The sequence below is a fragment of the Marmota monax genome, unplaced genomic scaffold (genome assembly GCF_021218885.2).
Source record: "Marmota monax isolate L192 unplaced genomic scaffold, Marmota_monax_Labrador192_F-V1.1 WCK01_AAM20220418_F8-fsc00012, whole genome shotgun sequence".
In the NCBI taxonomy this organism is placed as follows: Eukaryota; Metazoa; Chordata; class Mammalia; order Rodentia; family Sciuridae; genus Marmota; species Marmota monax.
The window spans coordinates 2,272,594-2,296,488 of NW_026695227.1; the positions used below are offsets into that span (position 1 = coordinate 2,272,594).

The 23,895-nt window shown below is 40.4% G+C and overlaps 1 protein-coding gene across 2 annotated transcripts in view; it reads right to left on the reverse strand.

The window, feature by feature from the left end:
• Nucleotides 1-23,895, reverse strand: part of Grin2b (glutamate ionotropic receptor NMDA type subunit 2B) — a 425,324-nt gene that overhangs the window by 58,889 nt on the left and 342,540 nt on the right. For both annotated transcript variants that reach the window (XM_058576446.1, XM_046436156.2), the window contains 5 exons: nt 10,891-11,093; nt 9,935-10,106; nt 9,496-9,649; nt 5,941-6,066; nt 3,086-3,315 (listed from right to left, as the gene is read on the reverse strand). In XM_058576446.1, coding sequence (XP_058432429.1) covers nt 3,086-3,315; nt 5,941-6,066; nt 9,496-9,649; nt 9,935-10,106; nt 10,891-11,093 — 885 coding nt within the window. The remainder of the gene's footprint in view (nt 1-3,085; nt 3,316-5,940; nt 6,067-9,495; nt 9,650-9,934; nt 10,107-10,890; nt 11,094-23,895) is intronic.

A 23,895-nucleotide genomic window follows, 5' to 3' on the forward strand; every position in this document is an offset into this window, starting at 1 on the left:
ATACCAAATATTAGAACATTTCTTCATTGTAAATGTTACTTTGCTTGATGAAAACGTAATTACATTGAAGACAGTCTTCAAAATCATCTCATTTCTATTCTCAACATTATTGTTTCAGTGTCTGTATTATCTTTCTTTTTCTAAATTCATAGAATACACTTCTTCTCATGCATTACCATGCCAGTCCTAAGATTTTCCTTAGGTGTTTTGAAATAAAACTAATACAAATTTTGACATTATAAGTACGCTTTCAAAATACTCTCCTTCTGATTTATATAACTGTTCCTGACACTAATATGCAGTTATATGTCATTAGTTACTTAAGTGTTTTCTATAATTATGTAAATTATGTTGACACTTTCTGGTAGGATGCTTACATTTTACTATTTTGTCATTTGCAAAGTTCTGAAGTATATCGGATAACCATTTTCAATCATTTTCAAATTAAACAGCTGTGAAAGGGTTCTTGCTGTCTCCTTGCTTTCTCTGCCTATATTGCCGAGTCCGCTGTTGACACAGGAGACGTCTATGCACATATCCCTTCTCTACCTCTCTCCCTATAGAATTTTGCTTTATAATTTTAATGATGACCATGTTATGGTCATTGACTTTCTGGAACTCACAGTCAGAGAGAGGTAAATACCATCAAGTACAGGTCCATGGATTATAACAAAAGAATATGGAAACAAGTGTAATAATAAAGTATGAATATTTGCATGGCAGAGGAGAAAGTGACTAGCCATTCAGATGGGCCAAGGAAAGCTCCACAAAGGAAGTGATTTTTAGCTTGAGTCTTGAAGTTTCAGCAGGAGTTTGGTGAGCAAGAACAGGGAAGAAAACCCTCCTGGCCAGATGCACAGATAGAGCCATGGTCAGGAAAAATGAGGAGCTGAGGATGCCTTGGATGCAGGATGCAGGAACCTTTGCATTAGCTAAGGACACTAGAGAACTGGGGTACACTTCTAAAGGCCCTGAAAGTCATTCCAGGGCAGAAAAGTCAGCAAACACAGCTATCTTTACTATAAAAGAACTGGCAGGATCAAATTTTTCAGAACATAATGACATGATGTGGACAACAAACAGATGCCATCCTTTCAGCTGTGAGCAGCCTAGGAAGATAAATTCCTTCAAATCCATGGAAAGGAAAACAATCTCCTTCTATCCCAGTTACACTTAGTTCACACAGAAATGGATTCAGTTGTTGCTGGGTGGCCCATGAGGGTATGAAAAACACAAATACAGTGTTATGCACAATGTTTCAAGATATTTGAAGAAATCATTGGGATAAAAATCACAACATTGTGACAAATATGCCCATTTAATAATACAGAGCCCTAAGGAGGGCTGAGGTCTACCACACCTCTGCCATATTGATACACAGTGACATGGTCCTGCCAAACATTGCCACATTAATGTGTGGGTACCTATTCCACTACCCTTCAGCCACGTCACAATGTGAACATTCTGTATATCCCTGAAAAATCTACAAATGGGGCTGGGCTTCTGCCAAGCCTCTGCCACATCTGTGTTTTAGGGTAGACATGGTCCACCTTACTACATTACACCAAGTACTGAGCTCTGAGAAAGTAGGTATTCTTAGCTCTGCTAGTGCCTGGGTTATAGAATTTGTCAAAAAGGTGGCTGTAACAAGGGGAGAAGGTGTCTAACTTGAATTTTACTTAGGATCATAATGGCAAAGGATGCTGATGATGGAATAATAAGAGAGAAAAGTTTAAAAATAGGAAATAATAAAAGAATCAATAAAATAATAATAATAATTAATGTATTAAACATAGTGGCTTGGATAAGAGAAATATATGAAACCCTAAAAACAGGGAGAAGGAAATATAGGAGAGTATTTTTAAAATAAGAAAGGAAACTAAAAAGGAAGACAAATCAGATAAAGAGATATCATGAAATGGTAAACATAATGAATGACAGATCTATACATACACACATGTGTATATGAATACACATACATACATATATGTATATCTATCTATATGCATACATACATATATTCACTCAAGAAGCCATTTGTCTTCCCTATATGCTTTTGAGTATTCTTGATGAATAGAGCTTTGAATAGACACTTTGAGCCCCAAAGTATCCTTTCTGCAGTAATTTGCTGAAGTGTTTAGGGTTTTATCTGGGGAAACCCAATGCATAAGATAAAACATTACCTATTGGTCTAAAGCACATCTGTCTATAGCTTCATTTTGCCAATGAGAGGGAGAAGTCACATTTTCTAAATCTCAAGGAAACAAAGAGTAGGAAATTTGTTGTAAGTGATAGTCTCCAAAATTGTTTTGGCCATTAACTTTTCCATACACTCCATAAAGGCATCTCTGATGGCTAGTCTTAGACTATCCTAATTATCATGGTTTTGGGGAACAGATCTTGCATGGAAACTGAGATGCTTCAGGCATATCTGGAGGGTCAGATGCATTTAGAACATGTTGTACATCACCATACAGAAAAGATGGAGACCAGCAGACAGATCCCTTCTTTTCTCAACTGTACGGGCCTGCAGGGAGGCCTACAATTGGTACGGGGTAACCCATTCATTGGCTTCACACAGGGGCAATCATCAAGTTAAATAGCAGTTATTTCCCTGCAAGACACAATGTGAACAACCCTCCAGCTCAGCCCTAGGAACACACAAGTGTGTGGAAGAACAAAGGGAGAGCCCACAGCCAAATACCACTGGGAAGAAAATGAGGCCATAATGCTCTAGTCCCCTCAATGTGGGTACACAGGGGCGGCCCTCTAATAACACATCAAATAGGCAGCCCTGAGCTGGTGGGCCACCCAACCACATCCAACAAGAGGTACCATGTATTCAAAAAACCACTAACATACCAAGCCCCTTATTTGCAGCCCAGGGTGTACTTGTGACAACCTTTTACAAATCAGGAGGTACACACGAAGTAATATTATTTCAGTAGGGAAACTGATTTCTGCTTCTGTGTCACAATTTAAGAAAACAAAAGACAGAACTATCGATTCTAAAGATTTAGAAAATTAACAGGTACATGAGAACAGGATCGAAGGAAAGGGGGAAGGTTTCAAATGGGCCTCTTACCTTTTTGTCACTCAGGCCAGAAACCTGGTCCACATATTCCTCTTGGATCATGAAGGCAGCTAAGTTGGCAGTGTAGCTGGCCAGGAAAATTACAGCAAAGAAGGCCCACACTGACACCATGATCTTGGAGGTGGTTCCCTTTGGGTTTTGCACAGGTACAGAGTTGTTGAACACTAGACCCCAGAGTAACCAAATAGCTTTGCCGATGGTGAAAGATGGGCCGCCTGGCTCTGGCAGAACAAAACAATGCAGACACAAAGTTAAGCCAGAATCACTAGTTGTATTTCAACCTACAAGTACACAGAGCTGGAAAGTCTCTGCTAAGAGCAGGGTAGCCCCTCCCTTAAGACTGAACCTTTATAATTTGAGAGTCTGTTTCTCTCTTTTTTGGGGAGCCCCAGAAGGGCAGAAGAGGGTCCTTAAGAGAAAAACCAGGGTTCTAGGGTGTGTGGTGGATCTTTCTCCAACTGTGTTCCTGCCTTCATACCTAAGACCATCAGAATTCTGTGGAAACTGAGTAACAACGGCTAACTGTGCCACTATGTTCACATTTGGGTCATTGTGATCATTTTTTCCTAACTTGTATATTTGTATCTACCAAGGAAGCATTTTAACTTCCCAAACATTAGCAATAATTATATGAGGTCTTTTTCTAACCATTGTCATAAGCCTCCTCTGAGTCTATGCACATTCATATTGGATGGTTTTGAATGGACTTTTTGCTGATTATCCTTCAACCTCTAGCAGTTAGCATTCAATATTTCAAAGACAGACTTGACCCTATGTCAACACTTCCCAGCCGATTTCCTACAGTAGTAGCTTCTGTGTACAAGAACATTAGGAAGGAAGTCATCAACTTCCACCTGGCCACCTGCATCTGAAGGCAGAATATCTGTCTTTGACTTCCCTCCACCTGCTCTTTACACAGATAGTACCAGGGTATCTGTCCATGAATGTATGGTGGCTTCTATGCTAGCTCTGCTTAATGAGGGTAAAATCTTGCCTTTATCTGGATCTCCATGCAGACAATGTGGCTCTTTCCACTGCAGAAACCAACATCTGCCTGCACAATTTTATGACATATTAACACAGGTCTTATTATGTTTTCTGTGTTTCTGATGGCATCTGCTCAGCCAACTACATTATCAGGGACTACACATGTTAAATATGATATCTAACAGTGCATGCACATCTGTGCATGTGGACCCTATTTATTGAAACAGATATGTAACTAGAAAGTCATTTATAACCAAAGTTTTTAAATTGTAAAATGCTCTTGATATTTAAAGTGGCACTGTACTGAATTCCTTTGTGAAGACAAACAGCTTATTATAAAGTGAGTAATTGTAAGTTCTTGCTCTGAGTATAGTAAATCTGGATTTTTACCTTCTGTTTCCTCCCCACCTAAGAATGAGAGTGCACATGAACTTTAGTTATTGACATTGTCAACCTAACTACATACTCATGTGATTCTCAGAAGTTTTCTTTATCAGGCTGGGCAGATCATGGCTTCTGAATGGCCCTTTAGCAAAAGTGGGTCACCACTGATTGTACCACTGTGTGAAGACATGGAGATTTCCACCCCAGAATACATAAACCAACTCAAAAGGTAGGTTTACACTTGAAATATGTCAGTGAAGTGCTGATTCACATCCTGGACTGTGAATTCAACAGAAGCATAACGGAAACTTTTATAAAATATGGTTGCCTGAAATCCACCCCCAGCGATTCTTATTAAATTGGTATAGGTTGGGTATTATATTTTTTAAAATTTAATTTAATTTTTTAATTTGTTCTAGTTAGTTATACATAACAGTAGGATGCATTTTGGCACATTGTACACAAAGGGAGCACAACTTCTCCTTCCTCTGGCTGAACATGGTACAGAGTCCAAAGCAGAGATCCACTATTTTAAAACAGAATGGTTGAAGCCCCATCCTAGACTGAGTGAATCAGAAAGTGAGGTCCAAACATCTTTGTCTTTTAAGTGCCCCATAGGTAATCGTTCTTAAGAGCCAAGGTTAAGAAACTTTCCTCTTAGAGTATAAAATTCCAGGTTAGCAGACACATTCTAGAAGGATAAAACTCAGAGAAGATAGACTATTTCTTAATCCTGGGGTTCTCAGGAAGCTTCAGAAGAGCTATTTACAGGAATCCCATGTCCTCCTTTGGAAATCTAGCAAACTTTGAAAAAGTGTGTGTGCTTCAAACATCTGGGTAGCCCTCTCATCTGTGGAACTACCTACCCAGGAAATTGCCCCCGGCCCCCATCCACTGTAGCTATGGGTGAGAATTGGTCTACTCTGCCCATTTCATTCCACACATCCAACTTCTATGCTCGCTGGCAAGGGATGTTGATCTAGGACCATATGCCTGAGAGATATTGTACCTCAGTAGTGATCCTTTGGCTCTGAGGAACTCTGCCAGTCACAACCACCTGCACTTACCTTGGGGCAACCTATTTTTCCTGTCCTTAATAAGTGTGAACAATCTGTCTTGTTAGTTACATCTGTTCCAACAGACTGTCCACAGCCTAAAGTCATCGAAAGCTTCCTGTTACACTTTCAGAGTACCCACCTCTACTATCACTCTTCCCTTTCATTTACCTAGGGGTAGGTAGAACTGGGCTTAGAAATGATGTGAACCATAAGGGGGACACAGAAATTCAAACTAGCATCTTATTTGGCATATTTCTAAAGTGTCACCAGCTTGGTGATCTAGAAGACTGAGGGATTTTTTTTTTCCAGAAATGGAAAAACTAGGAAGAATACGGATCAGGGAGGAATCAGGGGTAAGGAGAATTGGAATTACAAACTAGAAAAACATAGAAAAACCCTGGTTCCAGCTGGCCTTACCTCTGCCATCAGCGAGGCACCTGTTATAACCCACAGGGCTGAAGTATTCAAAGACAAAAACGGCCACGGCTGAGACGATGAGCAGCATCACAAACATCATAACCCATACGTCAGCACTGAATGGCTCTGGTAAGGGAAAGAAAACAGTGCTCAAGGTCAAAACAGAAAAAAAGGATGCTAAATATTTCACTTGGTCATGCAAACCAATATTTGGGGAGAACAAGAAACAAGTGTGCTGAATGCCTTCGTGATCCAGGGACTAGTTTAGGGAGAAATCAAACATGCCTGGACAGATCCATCCCCCAGATCGGCATGTCAAGGTTGCTTTCTTCCAAGCACAGGAGGAACACAGTCTCATGCTCTTGTACCGTGTAATGTTTGTAGAGATAGTTTCTGCTATCTATTGGATCCATATCTAAGTCTTTCAGTAAAAGGTATAATTGGAAGGAGTATTGTATAGTATATGCTACAAGTGAATCATATTGGACTGACTTGGTTTACGTTTTCATCTATATGTCCATACCACAAAGGGGAGGCCCCCCAAATCCTTCCCCAGTGCTTCTGAGACTTGCAGCCAAATTAATTCTCAACAGACTTAGCTAATATTTCAGAGTTGAATTAATTCAGTAATAATTATGTACAATATTAACCATCCTCTCTACCCCATTGTATCACTCCTCTTAAATTTTCCATCTAGATTTAATTTTTCAACCCATTTTGATGTGTTATTTTTCTATTTATTTGTGCTACTGAATATTGAATCCAGGGTCACCCTATCACTGGGCCACTGCCCCAGCACTTTTTCATTTTTTGTTTTGAGACAGGGTCTCACTAAGTTGCCAAGGTTGGCTTTGAACTTGCAATCCTCCTGCCTCAGCCTCCCAAGTCACGGGGATTATAGGTATGTGTCACCAAAATTTTGGGATACACTGGCCAGCTGATACATTTTATTTGTTAACATTGACTTATATCCACATTAATATCAGTATCTGCAACAGGAGGAATTTAATAGTTGACATGTTGTTGAATAAGTTGTGATTCACAATCGCAATCTATCTCCTATTATGAGGTGACAGTGTTGGGACAAGACCAGGCAAGATAGTAAGAATATTGTACACAGTTCTCTTTACTATCTTTAATCATTTTTGTTGAACCCCTTCCAGGTGAGCTAACTCTCTCTGGCTTAGAGGTGTCCAAGCACTAAATGCTGTGTTGCAGAAGCCATCTCTCGGAAGACCAAGACAAAGGGACAATTGCTATTCTTTCCCATGATGCAATATTTTCTTAAATGTGTCTCAAAATAGTTTTGGCCTTTTTTAACTGTCACATCACATTGTAAACTCATAACTAAGTGAATTAACATTCTGTTTTCCTCATCTTCCAAATCATTAATAAAGATAAAGTTGAGAAAGGGGGAAAATGGCTGAAAATTTTAAAGTACCTTTCTTTCTCTGAAACCTATTTACTATTGTACTTCCAAAAGAATTATAAAAGCTTGGTCACTTAATCAATTTAAAAACAACCTTGATAAAGCCCCAGAGCTTGACATACCCACTGTGAAATACAAAACCTTTCTATGGCAGTCAGACTTACACATAGAAAGTAAAATTTAAAGCCTCTATATGATAGTGTATAGACTCTAATCTACCTTGATTTCACTATTTCTAAGATTGGGTAATAACTAAGTAAAAGAATCACCTCTGTGATTCTGTGATCTCCCCACTCCTCCTGCCCCGCCACCATTAAGCCCAGGGCAAATTTATATCCAAAAAATACAACAAACACCTATATTAACCTTTATAATTTACAAAGCACTTTCACCATTTACTATCATGCATGATTCTTTTAGTGACCATTTCATTTGGGATTACCTTATCCATTTTACAGAAGAGTAAACCAAGAATGAGAGATCAAAGTACTTTCCAAGTTCTTACATAGAAAGTGGCAGTTAGGTTATGAACTGAGGTTCTCAAGACAGAAAGTCTGTGTTCTTTCTACTGTATAGTTTTGCATCTTTACCTGCCTACCACACTGGTTCCTGGGTTAGGGGTGGAATTCTGAGATGATCAAATGTGGATTAGAAAACAGGCTCTGAAGGCTACATACTTGGACATAATCCTAGATCTGTCAGTTTTGGACTGAGAAACTTATGGAAAATTACTTAACCCTGTCTCAGATTCCATTTCCTAAGCCATAACATGGGTATAATTATAGTACCAATGAGTTATTATAACCAAACATGCATGATTAATACCTGGCACATCACATATTAGGTGTTGAATAAATTTTGGTTTCTCTTACCCTGCAACTAACTCTTTCTCATCCCAAAACACACAATACCACACTTTGCCTAACATTTTTGTCTTTCCAGGGCTATTTGGCTCTTCCAGTTCAGAAACTGTGGTTAGTGCTCTACTGGCGGGGTTAGAATTAGAGCATACTTTGTTTTTATCTTTTAATGTTCCAATCTCCTCAAATTGAAAAAATGCAAATAAATTGTAACCAGAAGCCATGAGAATTAATGCATGTGGCGTGTGTTATCTAATAACATTTCACATAAAACCAGCAGAGTCAGAATTTGCTCCACTACAAATAAGAAGATTAGCTAAGAAACTTCAATGATTTATATAAAATCTATGGAACCTATAATTCTACTTAGTGTTACATTAATTGAGTTATTCTTTTTGGATAGAGCTTAAAGAAATGACAGGCACTGTCTATTCAATTATCCTCCTTTTAAAAATGTTCATGTCCCTTGGAGTGATTGTGACTTGACCAAGGGCTTACAGCTTGTTTATGTCCAAACCAGGCTCCTGTCTTCTAGTCCGATGTTCTGTTTCAAGGTGACATTTAACTTCCCATCCCCTTGCTCCATAGCCCCTGCAAAAATTATGGGATATGAGCTCACAAAGGACCTCATATAATTGAAAACTTGGCCTTATCTCACCTAGTCTTATATCACATCTAAGGCTTTTGACAGTTAAGTGATGCTGGAGGGTGGGGAAGTAGAGAATGATAAGGGGAAGGATGGGTTGGGGTGGGAGGAAGCATCAGTTCAGTTCTGGCTGAAAAAAGCCTCAGAAAATTCATGTGACAACGGAAAACCTTTTTTTTGGTAGCACTGAGCTCAATTCTTGAAGACAATTAAAAATAAATAGGTATTTCAATGATATCCAGAATTAGAAATTTTTAGAGCAGGAAGCACCCTCAGAGATAGGCTAGCTGAAATGCCTTCTATGGCTAAGGAAACTGAGTCCCAGGATGGAGCAAATTTGCTCAAGGTCAGATGGTGACTAAGTGATAAGAAAAGGACTCATATGGAGGCCTCTGATGACCAATGCAGGAGTGTTTTCTTACGAAGCATTATGCCTTTCTATTATTCTGGGTGTTCTTCAGCTTTCAGGTTTGAGAATAATCAATTTTGATGTCCTCAAAATGAAGTCCCCAGATGAGTTAAGCTATTAGGAAACCAACACCCGACTGACAGAACCTGGCCATGTGCTCCTTCAACTATTCCTTATTCCAATTCCTGTCACCAGCAAACACATCATTTACCTAAGAAGGCAGAAGGTGAGACAGTCCCATTGCTGCGTGACACCATGACACTGATGCCAGTCTCTATGAAGGGTACAGAGAAGTCAACCACCTCTGATCGCTCCTCGTTGATGGTGAGCGATCCCACTGCCATGTAGGCCCTCTTCATGACCACCTGAGGAGAAAGATACCAAGTTCTGGTTAGAATACCCAGGAAGGCAAGGGCCACCTTGAGGAAAATACTCACGGCCCTTCAGCAATTTTCTTCATACAGTGGGAACAGTGCATTCTCTTTACCACTTCATATTTTACAAATCATAAAATGAGCCCTTATATGTGTAATAAGAATTGTAATGCATTCCACTGTCATGTATTTAAAAAATAAAATCAATTTTAATAAGTATTTACATGAAATAAAATAAATGAAAACTGGAATTGGCCCTTACTTTCTGACACTCACCTCTCCAATCATACCATTCCAGGTGCCGTTGATTTTCTTCCCATGCTTGCCATTGGTAACCAGGTAAAGGTCATAGGTGAACTTCACAGATTTAGAAATTTTCTTAAGGATGTCGATACAGAACCCCTTGCAGCATTTTTTGATGTATCCTGGCTCCTCATCTGTTTTATTCCTAGCCAGTTAAAGAAACAAAAAACAAAAGCAAAGCTTTGTACAAGGAGCACAGTATTATTCTTTGTCATTAAAACTCCAATTCTAAAGCAGGCCACCCTTCACAGCACAATTTATATCAGACCTGAGTGAGGAAATAAACCAGATCCCAGAACCGCAATATTCTCATTATCTCATTACATTGGGCCGTGCTTTCTCACAATTTTTAATGTTCCTTTGAAGTACAATACACATCAGGAAAGAGTACATATCCTTAGGGCTCAGTTCTGTGAATTTTCATACACTAAATTCACCCTTTCAGCCAGCTCCTGAATCCAGGTACAGAAAAGTTACCACTAAAAGGCTTCTTTTTCTCCCTTCCAGGCACTTCCTTCCCTCACCAAAGAAAACCATTATTCTGACTCATAACAACATAGATTAGTTTGACCTATTTTCAGAAATGGTTCTAAATATCAAAATTTTGGGATATACTGGCCCAAGAAAATATAGTTCAATACCAAGAATAAACCAAAATCTCTATAACCTTGAGATCCCAGGCACTGAGGTCAGGAAAGGCCAAAGGAACCTTAAGCATGCCTAGCAGTCATTCTCCTAGGTTATGATTTGGACAGAACCAGACATCAGACCACAGGGCTGCCAGCAATTCAGCAGCTCATTAGCAGCTGAAAATTGGACATGGTGCCCAATTCATTCCTTGCTGCAGGTCCCAGGCCTGCCAGGTGCTAAGAACTGCATCAAAATTGACTCTCTCATGCTACCCACAGCCACTGGGGGAGGTTCCATACTCAGAGACTATGCGTTTTTGGCAGGGGACTGTGTTCCTCATGCAGGTTCCACTTAGAGGGTCCACGCTTTCCACAATGACAAATGGAGCCTCCTCCAGGGTCACAATGCTTAGGTGGTCATCCTCTTGCTCTTCGGTCTCGGGACACATTCGGGGCCACACATAGTATTTCATCTGCAGGGACTTGTCTTTCCACTTCCCCACCTGCACAAGGATAAAGAAAAGACTCAGAAACCACTGGCCACGACATATACAGCTTCCCCCAGCACTCTCTGAATCTTCCCAGGAAGCTGTTCAATGAAGGCAAACAGATTTAAGCATTGTATGTAATGGAGAGAATCCCTTTTAAACCATATGTTCAAAAGGAGACTACTGTGTCCCAAACCAAGAAAGGCAATACATTCATTGACTCATCCACTTACCAAACATTAAATAAGGACCTACTATGTGGTGGGTACCCTGCTTAGCCCCATAAGCTTAAAACAGCATCATTCTGTCCTTTATCAAGCTCATACTGAATAAAGGAGTAAGAAGTATAAACAACTATTTACAACACTGTATGGTGAATAATAAAACTGAAGCCTGTACCAAGTGCAGGGAGCATGCCAGTTTTCTGTGTTGTGTGGCTGTCAGTTTTTTTTTTCCTTTAAACTTAACCATAATAAAGAACATGATAGTGAGAGCTGAAAAGAGTCTTGGAAAGGTCAACAGAATGACTGTAGCAAATGAGCTGGCAGAATGTGTTTTGGTTTGTAATGGAGGTCCAGTGATGAACTGTGCAGAAAACTAGATAAATCTGAACTGGAATAAAATGATAAATTGGGATGAAAGAATATAGACACAGCTCACTTGAAGAAGGGAATATGGTTGGGCTGGTGATAATCTCATGGGTCAATGCAGAAATGCATTAGTATGAATCACATGGGTCTCTCTGTGAGCTGCCACATTAGGCCACACAGGCTGGGCTGTATGCTGTATAACCAGGAGTACCATTCTTGTGACTCTAAAGTGAAGGGTGGATGCCCTCAAAATCATGCACATGGTGATCCTGCTGCCAGTCATAATTAAATGAATGGTTCAGTTATAAGAGCCATTCATTCCTATTGTACAATAGAATCTACATGACTTAGTTGGTAGGTTCTCGTTCTCGCTGTGCCGTTGAGTTTAATGGAGAACGAGGGAACACTTTTAATTTTTTTCTATAACTAACATCTTCAATTATCACAAGAATTAGGAATCACAAGTCCCTTCATTTTTCCAACCTATGATTTCCTCTGTGCAGAATGCAAAAAAAAAAAAAAAAAAAAAAAAGGTGAGGTACCAGAATTACAAACTACTTAGTTTATTTAACTACAGAAATCAATAAGAAGCAACGAATTGACAGCACTTCTTAAATTTTCAAGTGAACAGGCATGGATTTCTCTATAAATGCAAAACTCCAACTCCTTCTTTTGTTTCTGCTTTTGTCTGCACTTAGGTTTCTACCTGACACCTTCTCAGGTGTGGTTAGCTCCTCTCTCCAGTTTGTCCCATGGCATGATGACTTCCATACTCAAATTAGGCCTGAGTAGCCACTACCTTGTTTTATTGCATTGTTACAACATGGGCAGTGATTGAGTGTCCTGGGTTGCCCTGTTTGGCACCTGCATAGTTTTTCTCTGGCATTAACCCTGGTATGGGTTGGTTTTCATCCAACTGTGTAAATGAAATTTTGCTTCTTTGTTCAGAATTATGCACTGAACCAAATGTTTGGCTTTCCTTTATATATACAGCTGCAACTTAACCTACAATGGGGTTATGTTTCATTAAGCTCATCATTAAATTGAAAATATCATAAGTTGAGAATGCATTGAATACCCCTAACCTACAGATTATCAGAGCTTAGCAGTACAGCAGGCTGCAGGGTCAGTTCTCCTTGTGATTCTTGTGGCTGCCTGGGAGTTGCAGGTCCCTGCCACTACCCAGTTTCATGAAAGTATTGTACACATATTGCTAGCCCTGAAAGAGATCCTAAATGGTTTCCATTGAATGTATACTGCTTTTGTACCATCATAAAGTCGAAAATCCATAAGTCAAGCCAACATAAATGGTAAGGTAGGGGCGCCCTGTGTAGTCTTCTTTGTACTGTTGATCTTGCTTTGTTCCCTGTTTTTCCTTCTTTTGCTAAGACTACTTATTTCTAAAGAAGAAATTTCCAAATGGCTTCTGAGACACATGCAGATATTAATGCCCTCTTCCAGTGGAGCTTAACAGAGAGGAGACCCACCCTGGGATCCATGATGTTGGTTCACCTCCATTCCCAAGGAACCATATTTGCCCCTGTGGCCAAACCAGTAATATATTCTGCATGTTCAACAGTAAAAAAAAAAAAAAAAAAAAAAAAAAAAAAACGTTGGCAAGCCCTAAACTAGTATTTTATTTTATTTTTAATTCCCCTCACATTGGCTTACCAGTAACTTTTGATATTTTTTTCCCCTTTTAAATCCAAATTTATTTTTCTGCCTTCATTGCTACCCTCCTAGCCCAGAGTAAGTGGTCCAGCAGCCCATTCTGGAATTATCTGAGGAAGATGCCAAATTACACAAGGTTCCCCTAAGTCCATCGTGAACTTCTGCCAGATGACTTTCTGAAAACACAACTTTGTCATTGTACAGTTTATATTCAAACTTTTCAATGATCTCTCACTGCTCTCAGCTGTGCAGCCATTTCACCTGGATGATCCAGGTCTGTGCACTGGGCCTTATCTACCTTGACATCACTATTTTAATTCATGAATCTTTTGTTCAACTCAGATGTTGTTGGTATTACAAACTAACATGGGTTAGTCAAGAACACATTGCAACATTCTAGCTGCCGTTTATTTTCTAATAGACTATCTACAGAGAAAAGATGTTGCAAACAGCATTTTGGGAAAGTTTCTCCTGCCATTCTTGTGAACAAGATGAACTACAACATGGACTATTGAATACTTTCATAGGTTGGAAAAGAGTTTCAAAAATCTACATCCAAAAAAATAAAAGAAAAGATTGTTTAATGAACCAAGGCCAACATGAAAAGAGGTCTTTAGTGACAACATAAGGAGATACCATTCTTAGAAGTGGCCTGTTAGTGTTTTGTAAGACAAAATAGAAGTCATGCTCACAAAATTGCAGACAATACAAAGTTAGAGAGGATATAAAATATAATGCATTGCTGAAACAAGTTTGGGAGAGATACTAATTAACTGGAATAATGGACTGAACCAAATGGAATAAAATTTATCAGTATTTGTGCTTAAAGAATAGCATTTAGATTTTTAAAAACACAACTGCACAGTCCTGAAAAGGAGATATTTCAATCAACAACAGTCTATAAAAGCTATTACAATAACCAAATGGTGTATTTATAGACAGAGTTTAGTGCATGGGGTGAAGGGAGGGCACAGGTGATTCTACCCTACTCTGTTTTCATCATATCACAGTAGGAAAACTAGGTTCTCATCCCATAATTCTGTGATCTACAGATGCTTATTAAATACACCATTCTCATTTCCTCAACAAAAACTTGTTCACACAGTTCTCTTCTAGTGCATTCTTTCCCAACTTACTACCAAGTTAGCTGGATCATATCTTTGCCTCATATCCATTCAGCCCAATCAGCAATGATTGCATACCAGCACTGTGCTGGGCACTGGGCTGTGTGCTAGAGATAACAATACCAGGTAACATTTAGTGAGCACTTAGATGTGCTAGGCACTCAACTTGTCCAGTGATCTCATTAATCATCATACCTCTGAGACAGAATCCCAATTAATGTCTCATTTCTACAGAGGGTTTTGTCAGCTTTCCCGTGATCTCAAGATAAGTGGGTACTGAGCACAACAATGTCAGAAATTGAAACTGAGAGCCTGACTCCAGAGCTTGAGCAACACCTACTTTGCTGTCCTGCTTCTCTGACAATGAAGGAGGAAGATGTGGCCATATCCTTCCAGCACAGACTAGATGGGAAAGGCACTGTCTATTGACAATAATATCAAGTTAGGCTTAAGGTAATCACTCTCATATAAGGAATAGACCAGGACTTTGGCATTCAGATAGAAGTCATCATTACTGAAAAAGATGAGGGGAAATCCTCACAAAGACCCTTATCTTTGGGCTGGGCCTTGAAATTTCAGTGGTAACTCCTTAGGGGAAGTTCTTTATTCACTGTACTAGCTTGGTTCTCCTTCTCCTTAAAGACTGCTCACTCAAGTCAGATAATCGTTAACAGTCCTGACAGCCAACTGGATTGTTCTCACCCCTCCCCAAGTCCTTGTTCAATGGTGTTGGGTTGGTAGCTTGGAAGTGCTAGCACCATAAAATTGGCAAACAACAGAGGTCCATCAGGGCTTCCTCTGTCCAATTCACTCCCAATTGTTAAGCTTTTATCAGCTTGCCACTGCCCAGAACAGCCAAACCACCTTCTATAATGATTTTTTTAAAAAAATTTCTAGGTGACTTGTTTTCTAAATGAAATTCCAAATGTGTCTCTAAGTATTCCAGAGGTAGTGGATAAATTTCTAAATCCCTTATTCTCAGTTTATACATGTGTAAAAATGGGTGGGTGGGTTTCTCCAGTGCTTTCCACATAATTTCCTAATACCATGATCCCTTCAGGACAGGGACTTGTGATAGCCCTTCCACAGATGAGACCCCAGGGAAGAAGGTCTCCTATGGTCACTTCCTTAAGAAAGGAAAAGATTCATTTGTCTTAGGCCATGATTCTTTTTTTCCTCAAGGATGATTTCCATGAGAGGGTAAGTTAACAAATTCATGGAAAACTGAAAGGAGAAACTTTCAGGGAAAAAAAATAAAATCTACTATGAATAGTAGATGAATAGAGAGATTCATTGTACAAATACACAGGACTCATCTTAGAGGAAATACTGAGATATTTACCTCCAATTCTGTCCCCCCACAACTCCCGCCACTTTTTTTCCTTTTCCTTTTTTCTTTCTTTCTTTTTTTAAATTTACTTTATTTTGTGGTGATGGGGATCAAAACCAGAACCTTGTGCATTTTAGGCAAGCTTCTCCTCAGATTCAATATAGAGCAAGGCAGATTATCATTGATAAATCATTGAAATTAGATTTTAAAAGGGACATATTTATGTAGAAAAACGAGATGTTTCAAGGAGGAGGAAATATGGTGAAAATATTATAAATGGAAAAGTTTGGAAGAACAATGAACAATAGTAAATAAAAAAAGAGGCCTGAGACTCTGAGAGGAAAAGTGTTGAATGCTTGTCTCAAGAGTCTGAAATGGCATGAAAATGCAGAGAGTAGTAGGAAATGAGGTTAACAGCAGATATTTTAGAGACAATCCAGTGTGAAAAATGGAAAAAAAGAATTTATAGTCAAGATTAAAATATAATCAGGAAAAAATAAAACCTTAAAAAATAATGAAGAAAGTGTCTGTAAAGCACTCTGCATTCCTTGGAGACAAACACTAAACAAACATCATTACCTCAAGCACATTTAACAGAAACATCTGTCTATAAAAAATTCAGTTATCTGCCATTTGAACATTTGAAAGGATCTCTTGAGGATTGAAATCATCCTTCTCAAGAGAGAGAAAAAAGTCTTTGCTTAGTTTTCTCTGAAAAACACAGTCATGTTTTAGGGTTCTGGTTTGGTTCTCCTGATATAGGCTGAGCACCTGTTCAGCTGGGAAGTTCTCCTTGGAAGCACATTTAGTGGCCCATGAGCCTCCTCTTATGAAAATTCTGGGGAACCAATCTGTGGTGATTTTAAACTTCAAAGTCCTCTTTTTGCTAACAGATCTCCATTACCACCAGTGAAACTGACATCAATTAACACCCTGATAAGGCCATGCATAAAGACCACAGGGACAGTGTTCCTCTCTGAAAGCTCTTGAGTTTGTCCCTTTGCCACAAACAGTGAATGTGCACAGCAGAATGATCATGTCATTGTGGGGAAGGGAGAGGGGACCCTGGGAGAGTGGTCATGTCATTGTGGGGAGGGGATGGGGACCTGGGCAGGCATCACAGCTGCAGCAGTCCTTGCACAGATAAGCAAAGGACATCAGTCTCCCGGGGCTGCCTCTCTCATCTGCACAGAAAGTCATTTTTTAAGATCCTGCAACAAAAGCACTTATTAGAGCCTCTTTAGGCGTCAAAGGTTATTTTTCAAAAATCAAAGCGTTTTTGTTTCTTGCTCGAGATGACATCTGGATCTAACACAAAACACTTGCTGCTTATTTTAAGCCTTCATCTGACTTTTAAAATGCAAAATTTAAAGCTACATGTTATTTCCCTGAGCAAGCTGAAGGGACAGGCAGAGTTTCTGCAAGGCAGCAGAATGCTGCATTCCTTTTTTTTCCCCCCCCCAAAGAGGTGTTGAAGCCAGTGACTGCCCCCAGCCACATGTTGATGCAGTCTGAGACTTCTTTCTAGTGGCAGAAATCTCTAAGGAAAAGAGTGCACTTGGGTTTCTTCACCCCTATAGGTACACATCTTAACTGTGAGGATTTTTAAAGTTTGAGTGAATGATACTAGTTCATTTTGCTCAATCTTGATATTTCAGTATCTATCCCTTCCTTTCCCCTGTCCTTTGTAACCAAGTGAACGTTATGGTTTATGGTCAGCTGTTTTCCAATAGCAATTCAAAATACTGAGACAGATACAGAGGAGGGGATGTGTGTGAGTGAACATGTGCGTGTGTGTTTCCCACATCAAATCATAATATGCCCATTTCTCTACCACTTGCTTTACCCACTTCATGATACAAGTTTCTTCCAACTTGTCAGACAACAGATCTCTTTTAAATAGCAGCACAGCAGCCCATAATGATGAATGCACCTCAATTTCCTCAGCCACACCCCTATAGATTAATATTTGGGATATTTAAAAGAATAACCAAATATCTTGGTGCAGCCTAAGCATCAGTTTCTGGTTGTAAAACCAACAGAAAAAAGAGGGTATGTATGTTTCTAAAATGTCCTTTATATCACTAGAATACATGTTGGCAGCAATTGGGATTGCTATCAGCCAGCAATGCTTAAGAGGGCTCCTTGCTCACACATCCTCACTTGCTCCAACTTTTTTCAGTGTTAACTGTTTGCCGATCTAAGGGATGAAGAATGGGCTCTTCCTGCTCCAATTTTCATCTCCTCAATGCACAGTGAGCTCAAGAACTTTCCCCACATCTGCTAGCCATTTAGATTTTCCTCTTTTACCCTCTAGTCACATTCTCTACCCACTCTCAATGGCACTGTTTGTCTTTCTTATCTATTGGTGGGAAAGAGTTCCTGGTATAGTGTCATTGTGATCCTTTATCAGTCAGACATGCTGGAAATATTGCTCTGCTTCTGACTCTTTGGGTCTTTGTTTTTCTTTTTTTTCCTATGCACAAGATTTTATTTGCCCTTTTAAAAGAGACTTTGGTTTTCAATCCTACTTTAAAAAGAAATCTAACCCATTCTTGAAATGCCCTGCTTTAGTCTTTCTTTGGATACTTTTGCATGTAGCATTTTGCCTTCTGTGTGTGTGAGAGATGCTGTGCTCTGTCTGTTCAATACAAGCTTTCCTCTCTTTACCCCTTCCCTGGCCTAAAGGCATTCCAGAGAATGCTCTGCACCCCTTTGGCCCTTCTCAGGCATCACCACTTCCCTAATACAATTCCTGCTCACCCAAGCCCAGAAATAAGTCTGTTATTTAATCTTCCTTAACAATCTTGTGGGTCAATCTCTCTCTTTGACTATCATATTAAAATGTTAGTTTTATTCTGATATGCAAATCCACATCTCCAAATGGGTTTTTGAGTGCCTCGAGGGCAAGGACTATATTATTTTACCTCTTTTTTGTCCCTTGCGCTGGTTTGTACAAGTGTGTTCTCAGTTACTGACTGATGTCACTGGGGAAAAATACATCAGCCTCTCCACAAAGTCTCTGCTGCATACCACCCCAGTGTTCTTCCATGGGAAGGATGGAGGGGGGAAATGTTGTACCCCAGGCATCTCCTTCATTCTGTTTGTCTTCGGCCTTCCTGATGGTGAAGTTGCCCCGCACAGACCCAGTTCTGCATGAATTGCTGTAAGTATAATGGCACAATCTGCCGCAGTGAATATCTAACAAGGCCACGGGCACAGCTTGACCCTCCTTCTCCTAATCATTTGCACACTCAGTGACGTTTAGGTCTAGAACTCTAGCAGCTGAAAAATGTGTTTGAAAACAATTTCCATATTTAAATTTGATCCATGACTGCCTGTGGCCTATTTCATCACTAAACTGGGGACCCGCAGCTCTGGCACTACTCCGAAGGGAGGCCCACCGGCCATTCTTGCCAGGACCTGTGTGGCTCTACAAATGACATGGAGACCTCAATTGTCATTCCAGACCTCATATGCTGACTCCTGCCTCTCTGAGAGCTGGGGGTTCCCTGGAGAGCTGTGCACAGCCACTGCTGCTGCTGGCCACTGCCCTCTGGGTGATCCCTGGTCTCCACTTATCCCTCCCTTGGTGTCTCCTGCTCTGGAGAGGGAGGAATGGGACAGTGGGGGAGAGAGAGTAGAATCAGGTGCTAGGAACAAAAGTTGTTGATTCCCTTGGCACCAGACAGCAATTATGGTCATTTTAGATAACACCCATCAACAGAGATGTGATAATATCAGAGTAATTATAGCTATTATGGACCAGGACCAGTGCCAAGCAGTTCTCAGAGAGTTATATCATTTAATTGTCACTAATTCCCCCCAAAGTAGGTATTGTCAGTTGTTCACAATGTGGACTAAAAACCTTGAACCTTGTTGAGGGATCTGGGTTTTATCCTTGATCTATTCAGCTCTAGAAGCCCATGCCTCCTTCACCAATGCCATGTTGCCAAGAATGAGGGGGAGAGTCTATTTCAGCCCTGGAACCTCCTATCCTCATGGTTGTGTCTAAAAGGTTCATGGCAAGTGGCAACTAAAGTGAAGGGTGGGGCAAACAGGCAGAGTGGTAGCAGGTAGCAATAGGAGGCAGGGTGCTGACAAGCTGTGTAACCTTGGAGGCTTATTTAGCCTCTCTATGCCTGGCTCATATTTTATGCAGGTATTTGTTATTTTTCTCATCTCTTATTTTACTATGATTACTATAATAATCAATAATAGTGCAGCTCCTAAATGGGCATAACTTTCTCCAAGTGGCAAGGGGAAAACACTAAATAAGCTCTGACTTCTCAAACTTTTAACTCAATTTGTTTCATAATGTCAGGATATTCCATGCAATTCTTTTAGTTTCATTCAATATTTTCATTTCACTGTAAGTAGAATCAGAAGTCACAGAAATAAAAATGCTCCTACCCTTCTGTATTTACGAAAGGCCTTGAATAAGAAGAATCCCACTGAGCCAGGTGCTGCTTCTCATGAACCTCTCCCTGGGACAAGGTAGATTTTTTTTTTAGAAGGACATGGATTCCTTTATGTAACAGCTTTCTGTAAACCGTTTGCTGAACAGACTCACATAGGATGAGAGAATCAACATGTTTTCCTAAAGTGTCTGTCTTATCAGTCTTGGTTCATGGGCTCAAAATTTCCCCAGCCTGGACTCCCATCTTCTGAAAGCCAATTCTGAGTCCCTTCTGGGACCTATAGGAGCTTAGTTACTCATGGCTGAGCTCTACCTTCTCCTACAGTGTGCCTTCTTCCCAAGAAAAACCCTCCTCTGTGGCACCTCAACTGGTCCTAAGCCATCCTCTGGGGCATGTAGGCCCTAGTAAGGGATCTCTCAAACAACACCAAGGCTAGTCCCTCTCCCTCTGCATCAACTTCCTCTTACAGCACTTGGCTTGAATATGGGTGCCATGCTCAAGGCTGTGGCTTGCTTTGGAACAGCTCAGCAGAGATGCTGTCTGGCTGACTGATGGTTTATGGGTGGGCTTTAGGGATGCTGTCTTCATGTGCTTAAGGGACTGGGCCACCAGTTTCAGTCACTGACACTTCTTGTCATCAGATTATCTTGTCATTACTCTCTACCTCGAACTTCAAATGACAGTTATAAGGATGGAGCAGAAGTGTGTAGTGTCAGACCATTCTGACCCTTGAATTCCCGGATTCAAGTGTTGGCTTGGCAAGGTCTTTACTGGTATCTATGCCTATATGTATGAAGCAGATGTATGTGTGCAGGTATGTATTCATTCACCACTCTACTTACTTTATTTTTGATGTCATGTTAGTTAAGAAGTTAAGAGTATAGGCTTTAAAGTCAGAAAGGCCTAATTTGAATCTTGGCTTTGTCATTGTTGGCTCTGTTATATGAACTTCTAAATTCTGTGTTTCAAATGCCTACAGTTTGTTTAGCAATCATCCATCCCTGTTTCTCCCTTTTTACTCACTCTCTCTCCCTATCCCTTTTCTTAGTTCAGTATCTCCTTTTCTTATGAACTTCTCCTTCCTCAACACCAACCCTGTGGTCTTGCAGAGGTAGTCATGTGGTTACATCTTCTGGTCCAACTCCTGACCCACTCACAGGTGAGTGGTTGAGGGGTGGGGCACCTGATTGGCTGGGTCAAATCCTTGGAATTTCTGGCCTTAAGTCTAAGAAGAGTGTCAATTTTGAACTATCATTTCAGTAGCATAAGTTATATTTGTAAAATTCAGAAGCTCTTGGCCACCATGTTTTGTAGCCTCCAGAGAAATTGGTCTATGGAAAGAAAGATGAACAAAGCCAGGGGCAATAAAAAAGTAACTACAAATGATAGAGGGATGAAAATATCTAATAGCATAAAAGTCCTGGTTTATAGCTCTTCTGGAAGTTTAACCCCATTCCTGTGATGATTTCTGTTGAGACAATTCAGTAATCTTATGATAAATTTGTCTTTTGCTCAAGCTAGTTCAAGTTGCATGTCTATTCTTCATAACAAAAATAGTCCTCATAACGAACTGTTTACCTCTTCTATAAATAGCAATAGATAAAAACTATAACTATCTTTGTGGGGCTTTGGTGAAGATTAAATGAAATAACATCCATAAAGTTCTTTGCAGAATGCCTGGAACATGGTGAGCACCGAGTAACTGACAGTAGCTGTGTTGGTAGTAGTGGTTATTTAACATCATCAACTTTCAGTGAACATCACAGGAGCCAAGAAATAGATTGGCTGACCAGTGACAGACAGATTCTACAGTCATTTCTAAACAAGCTCCTCCTTGCATGGGGCCAAAAGAAGGAGAAGCAGGAGGCCTCCCCTCCAGCTTTCAATCTCGGGCTTAGGCAGAGCCAACCAACCAGAGTTCCTGTTGGACTGATAGTGACTTGTGACTACCTGGTCCCTGGGCCTTGTGGGGGTTGTTTGGACAGTCACAGAGTCTGCAGCTGCAGCCAATCTCACTCAGCAGGTCATTTGGCATCTCTCACTACCTGGCCCACAGGCCAAACCTGGCTGCCAGTTCTGGTCATTTGCATGTCTTCTGTCTCTCCTTGTACTCTCTATGCACTCCTTCTGCAAACCCTTGTCCAGGATTAAGAACTCATAACCAGAAGTTTCTTCTCTGACCCCTACCTAGGGGTTCCACAGCCAAGCAAGTGACAAAAATGGGATCTGAGTCCAGGCAGTCTGACATCAAAGGTTTTGCTTTTTTCCACCCTATAAGCTACCTCAAATATTAGATAAGGTGCAATATAATGCAGAGGACAGTTTGAGAAGTGTAATAATGATGCCCAATGCATGGCACTGATTCAGAATCGTCTGCCTGCCCCCTTCTCCTTAGGAGCTCTATGTCTCTGGGATCTGCCAAATCACTGGAGGCTCAAGGGGTCCAAAGCAGCAGGGGGATGCAAGCCATCAAGAAGAAACAGTGCCATCATCCAGAAGGCACCATGTAATAGAAGAGCTATGAGAGTCAGAGGTGACCATACTGCTTTTTATACAATGTGTACTGGACTCTGCCCCCCCCCCCACCCTGCTCTGCTGATCTGTCTCAGCACACCTTTCATGACCCTCCTCTGAATTTCAAATGTTTTCCATATGTTTAAAGAAAAGGTTACTTGAAAATATGCGGACATCTGCCCATAGATCTTAGACACACTCGACTTGCATCTCTCTCAAGTATATCTCAGGACACTAATGAAAAGTGATGCAAATTTTTGTACATTTAATAAACCACCAAACCAGCAAAATCAGGTTCTCATGCAAATTTTTAAGAGCTAGAAAAAAATATCTGGACTGGAGCAGGACCTCATCAGATGAGTCTGCAGAGAGCTGTTTTTATCACCGCAGGGTGCTCATACGAAAGTGTCAAACAGAAAGTAATAGGAAGGATTCTGGAAAAGGGACATATTGCATAAGTAGAATGACAATGCTTTCCAGACCACACATCTGAATGTAAACACTGATAATTATGAATGTGCTTTCTGGGGCAATGAAGCAGCATCACAGCAAGTGTGATCATCCAGGAAATCTAAGACAGAAGGTTGTGAATGCGTATGAAAAGAAACAAGGCAAACACAGAAAAGACACGTAAAATTACTGAGGCGCTAAGGGAGCACAAATGTAAGAGGGCAAAGTCATTAAAAATACATTCTAATTTTAGAAGATGAGACCATAGAGACCAGAAAAAAAAAATCGTGAGAGATGTGTGTTCAAGAAGGTACTTGCTGTTCTCTTTAAGTTACCTTGACAGATTATGGAAGAGTTTTCTCCCACCTCACATCTCACTAAGGCCATCAAAACAGGACTAAATCCCAGAAAACAACATTCACTCCAAGATTTTCCAGGGCCTACCAAACCTTCCTGTCAATTTTGTGGACAAGTTTTAGGTGTGTAGAAAATAGTTTTTCCCAGATATTCTAGACTACATGATCCCTAGGGTATCCAAGGTCACTCCATCTCTGATTGAAATGCCTCTTCCAGGTTTGGAGGGTGGACATGCAGAATGATCCCACCCTCACTCTCATACTCAGGCCCTACATCTTGCCTGGATTTTTGGGTTGTTCTTGCTTTCCCTACCTTGCCTTATCCTTCTTCAGTTCATCCTCCAGTCCGTATCCAGCGGGA